Below are 13,310 nucleotides of genomic sequence, written 5' to 3'. Positions count from 1 at the left end.
TTTTTTTTTTTTTTTTTTTTTTTAATGAAAAGAAGAAAAAAGAAACAGAAAAAAGGATTATTACTGTTTTGAAAATGAAATGCACTCTTGTCTTTTATATTTCAAAGTCCAAGTGAATGTGTTTTAATGCTTTCATGTATCTTTCCCTTTTACATTGCTTGTTATTGCAAACTTGAAAAATACATAGCTTTAAAACTGACCAGTTTAATATAAGCTAAGATGTTCCTCTAATTAAAATAACAAAATTACAATGGAAATTTAAATCTTGTGTTCTCTTGTTGATATTCTTAGGTATGGTATCTGTAGACAGTTGCTGCTGCCACACTGATGATTCTGGCTCCCACGGACCTCAGCAACTTATTGTCTAATTCATGAGCTCTCAATTAGAATTTCCAAAAGGCTATTATGCCTTCAATTATATATTAATGATGAAAATTAATATCAGCATAATCTATCATTTGGAGAGTTATCTTCTAACTCAGTCCTATCACATGATCTCAAGGCTGTACTTGATATTTTGGGCGTGTGTCTACTTTTTGGTATATTTTCGTTTTGTTGGTGGTGGTGAGGTGCGTGTGAGTATAATTACTTCTGTCCTAGGGATTGCATTGGTGCTGGGTAATGAGTGACAGGGACATTAAAATAGAAGTGCATACAGACATTGACACCTATTCCTTGATTCTAAGAACCTTACCTTACGTCTTCTCCTTCCAGAAGGCGGCGGTAAGTAGCAATTTCCTGCTCAAGCCGAGTCTTTATGTCAAGAAGGATATGGTATTCATTGTTCTGGCGTTCCATGTCACTCCGAATCTGCATCAGTTGGGCCTCCAGAGAGCTCAACAGCGACTGGAGGTTGGCTAACTGGCTGCTGTAACGGGCTTTGGTCTCCTCTAGGGTGTGCTCCAAAGACTCTTTCTATGAGCACAAGAAAAATAGGGCATTTCTTATCTAAGGACTTGATTCAAGAGATGGGTCAATTTTAATTTATTTTGAGAAGGGTCTCTGCAGTTCATCACTGTGGGCATGGTGTGTATTTCTAGCTCCATATCCCACTCTTCCCAACTAGGCAACCTCAGCCAGCCAGCTAGGATCATTAGCTCTCAGGGTTTTTCTTTGCTTGTAGCTTTGCACCCACTGTTCTCTCAGTGCAGCACATTGTAGAATTGTTCTCAATATTTCCTTCCCCACCATGTGAAGATGTTACGCCTCTCACTCCTTCATCAGACCTGGCCATGTGATCTGTGGCATTTCTCAATTGCAGGGTTAGATTCCTTTAATCCATTGACACGTGGCTGGGTCATGAAATGCCCGTCAAACTGACAAATGCCTTTTCTTTTTCTTTTTTTTTGTTTCTTTTTTTTTTTGAGACGGAGTCTTGCTCTGTCCCCCAGGCTGGAGTGCAGTAGTGTGATCTCGGCTCACTGCAACCTCTGCCTCCTGGGATGGAGCGATTCTCCTGCCTCAGCCTCCAGTAGCTGTGATTATAGGCACACGCCATCATGCCCAGCTTATGTTTGTATCTTTAGTAGAGATGGAGTTTCACCATATTGGCCAGGCTGGTCTCGAACTCCTGACCTCAAGTGATCCTCCTGCCTTGGCCTACCAAAGGACAAATGCTTTTTCTAAGGAGAAGCTTTAAGAGCTATCAAGTGGCCCAACCATTGCTCTTTTCTTTCTGCCAGAACACTGGCTTGTCCTAGGTAGGGCCTACCCCTTTAGCCTTGCCCTTGGAAAGGAAATGTCATAATGGATGTAGTATTGTGGCTGCAGGCCACTGTGGTTTGAGGGATTCTGGGTACCACAGCATAATTTGTCATGGGCTGGCTGGTTTGCTTGACCTGGAATGTCTCTGGTTCATTCTCCAGCTTAAAATTGTATCTTAAATTTTAAGATCTGGTATAATGGACACATATAGGGGAATAGCAGACACAGGGGCCTAACAGAGGCTGGAGGGTAGGAGGAGCGAGAGGATCAGGAAAAATAACAAATGGGTATTAGGCTTAATACCTGAGTGATGAAATAACCTGTACAACAGACTCCCATGACACAAGTTTAACTATATCATAAATCTGCATATTACCCCTGAACTTAAAAGTTATAAAAATATCTGGTTTAAATGCCACTTTCCCTGTGAAATCTTCCAGATTTACTGTTTCCTCTGCATTCATGCAGTACATTGCCCTTTCCTCGATTTCTCTCTGTCCTTTGATTATAATCAGTTGTTCGGCCTCTTTCCCTGCCAGCTCTGCAAGGGGAAGGGTTATTTCTTGTAGGTCTTTGCATTTCTAAGTTCCTAACAGAGGACTTTGGTAAACACATACTGGATTGAGAAAGAGAAGTTAGATGTGCTTTACCATGCTGAGATGGGACTGGAGGTCTATCTCGAGGCTCTGGGAGGTGCGTCTCAGCTCTGTTAGTTCAACCTCAGTTCCTTTTAATTCTTCAGTGTTCACTGTGACCTGTTGCTGCAGAACTGCAGTCTATAAAGTGCCAAGAGTAAAAAAAAAATAGTTGAGGGATGGAAATAAGAAAGAAAAGACAGAAAGAGAAAGAAAGAATGAACAAATGAAGAAGAAACTGAGTTATCTCTTTCTGGAGGAAAGCTTCTACACATTTGCTCACACTTTACAATTGTGCGGTTACCTGTCTCTCAAACTGTTCTTTGGCCTCTTGAAGATTCTTCTGGGCCATGACTTCATACTTCTGCCTCATTTCATTCATGATGGCACCAAGGTTCAGGCCTGGAGCAGCATCAACCTCCACATTGACAGTGTTGCCCAGATGCTTGTATAGACCATCGACTTCCTATGAAAGTGAAAATTCTGATTGATTTTAATCTGAAGCACATTCTCAGATAAGGTTGGGCAGAAAAGACATAAGAAGTCTCATGACCTCTTTCATTGGCAATGAGTAAAAAAGAAATAAAATAATAACTTGTGTTGGGCTTATTGTGGTCCAGGTACTGCTCTAGGTCATTTAACCTACAACAACATTATGAAAAGAAGGCAGGGCTTGTATCACTATTGCCATCATCATCATCTCTGTCATTACCACCACCAACTCTTCCCCCTTCTCCTGTTTCTCCTGCTCCTCCTATTATTATTATTATATAGAACCATTCCATCGTTTCCAATGCCACTTCTGAATATTTTCTCACCTCCTGATGCTCTTTTTTGAGGAGAGCTAGGTCTTTATTCAGTTCTTGAATTTGAATCTCCAAATCTGTTTTATGTAGGGTTAGGTCTTCAAAGACCTTATTCAGGCCTTGGAAATCAGCTTCCACTGTTAGGCGTATTCCCCTCTCGGTCTCATACCTGGGAATTAATTAGTATACAGAGATAACTGGTCCTTCTGAAGCCATTATAAGAGAGAGACTCTAATATAATGAGATAGGTTTTTAAATGTGGCTTATGAGGAGATCAATTTCAATACTTTATAATGTCTGCCTTTATACATTCATGAAATGTACATAAGAACCTAGGAATCAGACAATTTGCTCAATAATATAATCTCTATAATTTGGAGTGACTGGAAAAAGGCAATCTGAAATAATTTTGAGCACTTCTAAATTCTAGAATTTATCTTACAAGAAATTAAATTGTGTTAATTATTGTGTTGGCAAAGGGTTCTCATTATTAATATTAAATACTTTTACTTAATGAATGTACATGATCAATTTATTTTTATAACTTTATGAACTGAGGCATCCAAAGTGACTTATCTCAGACAGCTCTACATCCTCCTCTACAATCTTACATACTCTCTCTGTCTCTCTCACTATATATATATGTGTGTGTGTGTGTGTGTGTGTATTTGAGACAGGGTACCACTCTGTCACCCAGGCTGGAATACAGTGGTGCGATCATGGTTCCCTGCAGCCTCAACCTCCTGGGCTCAAGCAATCCTCTCACCTCAGCCTCCCAAGTAGCTGGGACCACAGGTGTATGCCACCATGCCCAGCTACTTTTTTGGTATTTTTGTGTAGAGACGTGGTTTCGCCATGTTGCCCAAGCTGTTCTCAAACTCCAGGACTCAAGCAAACCGCCTGTCTCAGCCTCTCAAAGTGCTGGATTATAGGCATTAGCCACCATGCCCTGCCCAATTTCCTAAAATATCCAGCTTTAAAAAGTGACAATGCAATGGGACACTCAGTGCTAGGTAAAATTGGAACTAATGCACTTTTACTGCTTTAATCTTTGGATTTGATTTCCTATTTCCTTCTAGTTAATCTCTTGGAGCATTAAAAGGCTACTCTTCTAACCACAAAGGGCTTTTTGGTGTTAATGCATTGTACAAATTCAGGATGAAGACGCCCTAGTGTGGAAGCTGTTTGTAAGGAACAGCTCTGGTCACATGTGCTGTGATGACTACCGAGAAAGTGAACACAATTTTTTCTTCTCTTTTCTTTTTGAGACAAGATCTCACTCTGTCACCCAGGCTGGAGGGCAATGTCACGATCTCGGCTCACTGAAACCTCCGCCTCCCAGGTTCAAGTGATTCTCCTGCCTCAGCCTCCCAAGTAGCTGGGACTACAGACATGTGCCACCACACCCGGTTAATTATTATAGATTGGTCCTGATTCTTTGGTTGGCCAGACCATCCTGTAAAACACTGGCAAACCAGAAATCATCAAGAGTCACCCCTGGAACTTGGGTCATACACTTGCAGGTACTTGAACGAACATGGAGAATTACTTGGAGAATCACCAAGGGTAGACATAAGACTCTCTTTAGATAACAGAAAGGCACTTAGGGAGAAGGAGAACTGTAAATTGCTTTCTTATTACTCCAAAGGGCAGAATTAGGTTTAGTGGGTTAAAAGGTAGATACCAGCTACTAAAAAAAAAAAAAAAATTAGCAACCAGTAATAACAAAGAGAATAGTAGTTACTGGAGGTGTTCAGTTACATGCCAAGGGATCAAGAGAGAGAAGGTCATCCCTGAGTGCTGGGCTAGCTTCTAACACGTAGCTTCCAATCTCCTTTAGGCTTCAGGATTCTGGAAACATTGAACCGTGGTTCCTTTACCAACAATGATATGGAAAGCTGATTATCTGGAAGGACTACTAAAGGAATTCTTTTTCAGAAACTTTTGCCACGTATTAGGGAACCTACTTCAGTCTGAAGTCCTCAGCAGCCAGTTTAGCATTATCAATTTGCAGGACACATCGAGCATTTTGCAGTTGAGCATCCTTAATCTGGAAAATACATGAGAAAGAAAGAAATTTTGTTTTTTAAAAATTTATTTATTTATTTATTTAGACAGAATCTTGCTCTGTTGCCCCGGCTAGAGTGCAATGGTGCGACCTTGGCTTACTGTAACCTCTGCCTCCCAGGTTCAAGCGATTCTCCTGCCTCAGCCTCCCGAGTACCTGGGGTTACAAGCATCCGCCACCATGCCCGGCTAATTTTTGCATTTTTAGTAGAGATGGGGTTTTGTCATGTTGGCCAGGCTGGTCTTGAACTCCTGACCTCAGGTGATCCACCCACCTCGGCCTCCCAAAATGCTGAGATTACAGGCGTGAGCCACTGCGCCCCGCCAAGAATGACATTTTCAATTGGATAGGTGTTTACAAGGATTTAGTTTATCTCCAGCTGCAGTGACTATTATGTCAAAAATGATGTTTATTTCAGGCATTTCTACAAGAAAATATAGAAAAAATAATGACATGGGTGTTTAACATAATAGAGTCATAAAATGCAACCCTAGATTCCCCAGGGTTTGGTCTACTTTCTTGTGATTTTACAGAAGGAGAATTTAACTCAACTTGAGTTATCAGACCTTATTGAGTGCCTCGCCTTTGATGTTTCGGCTTAGAACCTTTGTTTTAGCCCCTCTGGTCTGGTGAGCTCCCATTCCTCCCTCATGTCTCAGGTTCGACAACATTGCTTCAAAGGAGCCTTCACAGATGCTCTCAAAACTGAACTGTGCTCTCATTATCCCTCTGTGTGCTGGTCCCTCTGTCCATCCCTGTTTCCTCATAAATCACACTGTGTCCACCATACTATTCCTCCGTGCCTAGCATGGTGCCTAGCACCTAGTTAGTGTCATTCAGTACTGGCTGAATGAAAGAACATGATGCATAAAAGAACTAAATGCATGATGGATGCATATAGATGAAAAATCTACTTGCAGAAGATGTTGCAATGATATTTCTATTTCAGTGGATCCAGTTTTGGAGAGGGCTGCTCCCTATGGTTGAGACTGTCTAACTCAATGGGACAGATGGCCTGTGTCTGTGTATTTGAGATGAGCCAAAGTAGAGTCAGAAACATGAGACAGGTGTGGTTCGAACATTTTTAGTGAGAGCCTAAGAAGGATGAACTTTATTCCGGAAGGGCAATTTAAATACCATTGCTTCACACACCTATAGTTTCTAAAATTCCAAAGCAACTTCCCATAGAGTCCGAATCAAATTGCACTGATGTTTAGCACAACTCAAGAAAAATAGACTTGCTGGTAAGTAAATGGGCTTTACTCTAAAGGGGTATGAATCTTAACACAGAAATGACAGTGAACACTTTTCTTGATTAGATAGGAACTTTAATTCCAAGCAAGTGCTCTGTGTCATATATGACATTTTCAATTAGGAGCAAAGTCTTCTGCTTTTATTCCATGCAACTGATAAAATACAGAGCTCCACCCTTTTTTCTGATGACATAGGAGGAGGTTGTGATATGATTGCAATAAACATGAATTGGGGGCAATAGAACATTTTATTACTGTAGAAGTAGTTTCTGAACTGCTTGATGCTGATGGTCATATTATTAAACAGGGCACTTAAAAATCCAGGCATCATTAAGACCCATATTCCTGCCACACTGTTTCCACCCAGAATCACTTTGTTATTTAAATCTGCAGTACAGTATTCTAATAGTCATATTATAATATTTACTTAAATAAAAGGAGAAAAGTCTTTGAATTGACTGGGGTTTCAAAACTTGAGGACTAGATGAAAGACTAAGAGAGATTTATCACATAATTAATTTTTAGCTCTTTTCAGAAAGATTGCTCACTATACATTTAGCCCTGATGTGGTAAGCTGTGACAAAGATTTATTTTATTCCGGAGGATAAAATATTCATATTTTGTATATAATTATATTAAACATTAAAAATAGCATGATTTAAGGTCATCCTATTATACAGTCTAAAGGTAGATGAAAGAATTTTTATAGATGTAACATTTTAGCCTAATTTGCTTTACAACGTCCATTTGGACCTACCTAGCATAGATAACCTCTTGATTTAACTTTCAGCTAAACACAGACTAGGAAACAGAAACACAGGCGTCATCTCTCACCTGATTTCGCAGCTCTTCAATTTGTTTGTAATATGCGCTGTAGTCACGACCAGCCCTCGGGGCGTTGGTTTCGTACCACTGCTTGATCTGCACTTCAAGTTTGGAGTTGGACTGCTCCAGGGTCCGCACCTTTTCTAGGTAGCTCGCTAGACGGTCATTTAGGTTCTGCATGGCCATTTTCTCATTGCCAACAAACAGGTCCCCGCCGCCGGTGAGGTCGCTCCCATAGTTCACCGTGTGTCTGGAGTTGGAGATGCGGATGCCTCGGCCTCCAGCACCCCCATAAACGCTGGGTGTCATCCCGAGGCGCTGCATGCCCACTGTACTGACTACAGAGGCCTGCAAGGAGTTGCTGAGGCTTCTGTGGAAGCTTCTGCGACTGAAATCCATTGGGTATTCCAGGAGGGAGCACCTGTAGCTTCAGGATGGTTGGGGCAGAGTGTGTCTCATGGAGGGTGTTGAGCTAGCCTTTTATGAAGTCCACAGGCCAGAAACTCCTCCTCTGCTGACATGTCACTAGGATTGGCACCACAGTCCACCTTGCCTTGCTTCCACGCCCCCCGCTTTGTATAACAATATGTTAATATGTTTAACTCAATTCCAGAAAATAGCACTAGAGGCATTTATTGGAGGCTTTTATCAGGGGCAACTTTTTTTTTTTTTTTTTTTTAATTAAACAGATAACAAAAGGAAACAGGAAGGTGTGTTCTTTTAGCCCATGCACCTGCCTTGGCAGATTTTTTTCATCCTAACATACACATAAAGAATATTTATAATCCTCATGTATAATTTAGGCATGTAAAAAGGCAGATGTGCCTACATAACTGAAAGTCACAATGGAGATAAAGGACAATGGTTTATTTGTATTGAGGAGTTGCTCTTCAGAACCTCTTTTTCATGGCTTTTAAGTTTATTCTGTTTTGGACATCTTATTTTATAAGACTATTAAAATATTTTGTACAAACACAAAACCTCGAATCCCTAAACCAGGAATGAAACCATTGTACATTTGGAGATGTAGTTTGGGGATATGAATTAAATGAATTTAGCTGAGTGATGGACTAGATGATTTGGGAGGTTATTTTCTTTCTATTTCTAATGTTCTATGACTAAATAATGCATTTTAGGTTTCCAGTCACTGCCTGGCTTCAAGTCCTGTTACCAAGACACTTAGAATAAATCGCACAGTGCTTTGCACCTGGCATGGTACCAGGATGGGTCTCCTCTTTTGTATAAGGCCAGCTTAACACCCACCATGAGACAGACTCTACCCCATCCATCCGGAAGCTACTTACAGGTGCTCCTTCTAGAATCCCCAGTGGATTTTAATTGCAGAAGCTTCCACGGAAGCCTGATCTTCCTTGTATATCCCCACAATCACAGCATGAGTGGCTGTATGTATAGGAAGTGGGGCAGGCGGGGCCTTGGGACTACACTCAGCATCCAGGGTTGGGCTGGAGGCAGCTGCTTGCGTGTGGACCTCCAGACACATGGGCGTGATCTCACCGGTGGGAATCTGATTGTAAGCACCCAATAAATGCCTGAGTCACTTACTTCCCTTCATTCAAACCCCCTGGCTGAGAATTCACACCTCCCATGAAGCAAGTAAATCACTTCCTTAATCAAGTTAAGTAGAAGAGATTGGAAAAGTCACTAAAAACATCTAATTAATTGTCATCCTGATACTTTAATGGAATTGAGCTTTGTATATAATTAAAGCAAGCAAGCAAGTAAATGCAAAAATAAAAAATTGGAATTTACTTGTCTTGTTTTAGAGGCTTATTTGTTGTTGCTGTTGTTCTGAAAGCCAGTCACTTAAAAAATTTTTTTTTTGAGCTTTTAGAAACCAGTGGCTTTTTTACTTTTGAGTTTAAATTTTTTTACACACAACTTTCTTCTAAAATAAGGTCAGATCACATTATTTCTCTTATGAACAATATACTTGAAAATAATACATTGTGTTTGATTTTATCTCAGTTATATCACAGAAATAAAAATTGAGATAAAATGGGATCTACTTTATGTGTTTTATGATATATGTGTGGACAGCTCTTACATTTTTATCCATTCATGTATTCATCAGCCAATACTGAGTACTCACCACCAGTAACTGGACTGGTAGCAAGAAGACCTTGCTAACTTATTAGAGTTATAAATTACTTTGTTAATGATGTCACAACTAAACTCTGTAGCAGAGAAGAACTTTTTATAAACACATGAACTATGTTCTTTACACATATATTCAAAGATGAATTGCTTTTTGTGTTGATTAATGGGGTAGGAGGAGGTTGTTAGATTAAAGTCATTGGAAAATTATACTATTTAAATTACACAAGTTTTATAGTAAGTTGGTCTCAGCCAAGAGTTTCATATGCTAACACATGATCAAGGTGTGTAGAAGCATTATTTATTTATTTATTTATTTATTTTTGAGACGGAGTCTCTATCTGTCACCCAGGCTGGAGTGCAGTGGCTGTGATCTCGGCTCACTGCAAGCTCCGCCTCCTGGGTTTATGCCATTCTCCTGCCTCAGCCTCCCGAGTAGCTGGGATTACAGGTGCCCACCACCACGCCCAGCTAATTTTTTTGTATTTTCAGTAGAGATGGGGTTTCACCATGTTAGCCAGGATGGTCTCGATCTCTTGACCTTGTGATCTGCCCACCTTGGCCTCCCAAAGTGCTGGGATTACAGGCGTAAGCCACCGTGCCTGGCCAGAAGCATTATTAAATCAATAGTTAGCTTTATAATTAGAAAAGAACATAAGTGTGGTTGTTAAACAGGATGATATTTGTTCTCTTTTGTAGGACAATTCTTCCTTATGGCTGGACCTAGTTATGTTTATATCAAAGAGTTAAAAATCCCATTTTTAATTGTTTTCAATTTTATTTTTATTTTGTGACAGGGTCTCACTGTGTTACCCAGGCTGGAATGCCGTGACACAATCACAGCTCACTGCAGCCTTGACCTCCCAGGCTCAAGTGATCCTCCTGCTTCAGCCTCCCAAGTAGCTGGGACTATAGGCATGCACACCATGCCTAGATAATTTTTATTTTTATTTTATTTTTATTATTTTTTGACAGAAATGGGATTCTACTATGTTGCCCAGGCTGGACTCAAACTCCTGAGTTCAAGTGATTCTCCCACCCCACCCTCCCAAAATGATGAGATTATAGGTGTGAGCCCGTGTGTCCAGCCAATTTTTTTGAGACAGAGTCTGGCTCTGTCACCAGGCTGGAGTGCAGTGGCGCAATCTCGGCTCACTGCAAGCTCCGCCTTCTGGGTTCACTCGATTCCCCTGCCTCAGCCTCCCGAGTAACTGGGATTACAGGAGGGCACCATCACGCTCAGCTGATTTTTGTATTTTTAGTAGAGACAGGGTTTCACCATGTTGGCCACCCTGGTCTTGATCTCTTGACCTCATAATCTGCCTGCCCACCTCAGCCTCCCAAAGTGCTGGCATTACAGGTGTGAGCCACTGCACCGGCCCAGCCAATTTTTTTTTTTTTTTTTTTTTGAGAAATAACTGTCTATTTCTTATTCCAGAAATCTTTGGCTAGTTTTGATAAGTTTTTGAGGTTTTTAAATTTAACCCAAAATATGATACAATAGTGTTATTATTATGAGGTATAGTCATTCAATCTACTAATTTGTTGGAGGAGAAAAAATTCTACTGGAAAGGTTCCCACCTGTTTATGTAAGGGCAAGAGAATTTGCTGGCTTCTCTATGTCACTGAGTTTTGTATTTCATAGATTATTTGATCTTATAATGTGACCACGGGAAATCAAGTGAGTTTTTCACAGCAATTCATTTTTCTGAGTTGTATCTCGAGGACTGAATAAAGATCCTATTGACCCTTGTTCATACACAAAGTCATGAACTTAGAGCCCCTGATATTTCAGGCTGTTGAGTGACTGCATCTGTAAATTAATACTTATTAGATCCCAACTTCCTTGTAGCTAGTAGAAGGGACATTTTGACCTCTGAGACACTCTACTGAGAGTGTTAATGATTAATATTAAGTATGGCCAGTAGTTGGGAAGACTATTATAAGCACTACAGTTTTCAGAGGACTTTCAACTTTTTTTTCTTTTTTTTCTACCATGACCAAGCTATTGCAGTCACATATGATAGACGTAGAACCTACAGTCTGTGGAGTGGTGTCTTGTTCAGAGAGGGAGAAGGAGGGTGGAAGTATAGGTGAAGGAAGTTGGAAGTTTGGCCCTGAGTTATTTGTTGAAGTGAGGAGACGGGTACAAGGAGGTTGATATATAGTAAACTTACATCATTGTATTCGGCACAGTTAATCTGTCATATTTAGGTTTTTGTTTGTACTTATTTGGTAATTCTCAGCTGTGTTTTGATGAGTTGGGTGGATTTGTTTATTGTCTCATAGTGGCTATAGAATGATTGGATGAAGAATATAAATATAAATTCTTTTAGAAAATAAAATATACTTGAAATTTGGAGTAAGTACCAAGCAGATCTGAAATACAAACCAGAGGAAATAAATAATGACATTAAAATTACAAGTTCAGTGGATGAGTCCAGGAACAGATTAAACCAGGATTATTGAACAAAATGTAGCTCTGAGGAAATTTTCCAGAATGCAACTAAGTGACGAAGGAAGAAGTCAAGAGGCATGAGGGCTAGAATTAGAAGGTCTAAATATGTCTAATCAGAGTTCCAGGAGAAGACACGAGAGAATAAGAAAACATTCAACAAAATAAAAAGTGAGAATTTTATAGAATTGTTAAAAAAAAAAAAAAAAAACACCCAAGTTCTCAGATTAAGGAGACCTAATGAATTTCAGGCAAAAGGAATAAAAATAAATCACTACACACATTGAGGCAGACAACCAGATAATTACAAGCAGATAGAAAATAAATCACCAGCAAAGGAATGGTGGTTAGACTGATGGCTGACTCCTCAAAAGCAACAATGGACACTGGAAATGGAATAGAATCTTCAGTGTGCTAGGAGGAAATAACTGCCATTCCAGAATTTTCTGACTCGGTAACATTATATTTGAAAGAGGATAAAATAAAGCCATTTTCAAGATTTAAAAAACTGAATTTGCCATCAACTTCTAAGTTTTCACTAAGAGCAGTCTGAGAGAATGTATTTTAAGCAGAAGGAAGATGATTCCAGATGAAAGTTCTGACATGCATGAAAGAATGAAAATAATAAACAAATAAGGTGCTAAGCATGTGACCAAATGTAAATGTAAAGACAAATACTGGCTATAAAATAATATATCTATTGAGAAGAAAACACAATATGGAATTAAAGTAGATGAGAGCTGGAAGGGGATGAATGGAGTTAAATTGTTCTAAAGTGTGCAACTGTTTAGGAAAACAGCAAACATACAGATTAACGTTAGATATTGACAGGTTAAGAATACATATTACATTTTCCACACATGGACACATGGTGGGGAACAACACACACTGGGCACCTGTGGTTGGGGGGAAAGCATCAGGAAGAATAGCTAATGGACGCTGGGCTTAATACCTGGGTGTTGGAATGATCTGTGAGGTAAACCACCATGGCACACGTTTACCTATGTAACAAACCTGCACACCCTGCACATGTGCCCTTGAACTTAAAAGTTGAAGAAAAAAAAGAATGCATATTATGTTTTCTAATTTTATGGTTTTGCCTTTCACATGATGGCTGTTACATTGATCTGGAAATAAGCCAGTGAATTAGCACAAAGAGCTCAGAAACAGATCTATTGCATATAGAAACTCAATTTTGTCCTGCTTGGGCATTATAAATCAATGTGGAAAGAAATGGAGTATCCCACATTTAATAAATGGAAATTGTATTTCTGTTCTAAGGCAAAATTTACCTAAAATATATGAAAATGAATTCCAGATTCATTAAAGATAAAAATGTGAAAAGTTAAAAACTATACAACATGTAGAAGAAAACACAGAATAATATCTCTAGGAATTAGAGTAAAGGAGTATTTCTAACAAGACACAGAAAGTGAAAACTGTGAAGTA

At 39.6% G+C, this 13,310-nt stretch overlaps 1 protein-coding gene across 1 annotated transcript in view; it reads right to left on the bottom strand.

Moving 5' to 3' along the window:
• KRT20 (keratin 20) overlaps positions 1-7,875 on the bottom strand; it is a 9,679-nt gene extending 1,804 nt beyond the window's left edge. The window contains exons 1-6 of the mRNA XM_017880152.1: positions 7,301-7,875; positions 5,113-5,195; positions 3,158-3,314; positions 2,644-2,805; positions 2,355-2,480; positions 695-915 (exon numbers count right to left, since the gene is read on the bottom strand). Of these exons, the coding sequence (XP_017735641.1) occupies positions 695-915; positions 2,355-2,480; positions 2,644-2,805; positions 3,158-3,314; positions 5,113-5,195; positions 7,301-7,690 (1,139 nt within the window). The 5' untranslated portion in view covers positions 7,691-7,875. The remainder of the gene's footprint in view (positions 1-694; positions 916-2,354; positions 2,481-2,643; positions 2,806-3,157; positions 3,315-5,112; positions 5,196-7,300) is intronic.
• Between the last annotated feature and the right edge of the window lie 5,435 nt (positions 7,876-13,310).

This window comes from Rhinopithecus bieti, unplaced genomic scaffold (genome assembly GCF_001698545.2).
Source record: "Rhinopithecus bieti isolate Rb0 unplaced genomic scaffold, ASM169854v2 scaffold_11744, whole genome shotgun sequence".
Taxonomy (NCBI): Eukaryota; Metazoa; Chordata; class Mammalia; order Primates; family Cercopithecidae; genus Rhinopithecus; species Rhinopithecus bieti.
This window is presented reverse-complemented; position numbering and strand designations above follow the sequence as displayed.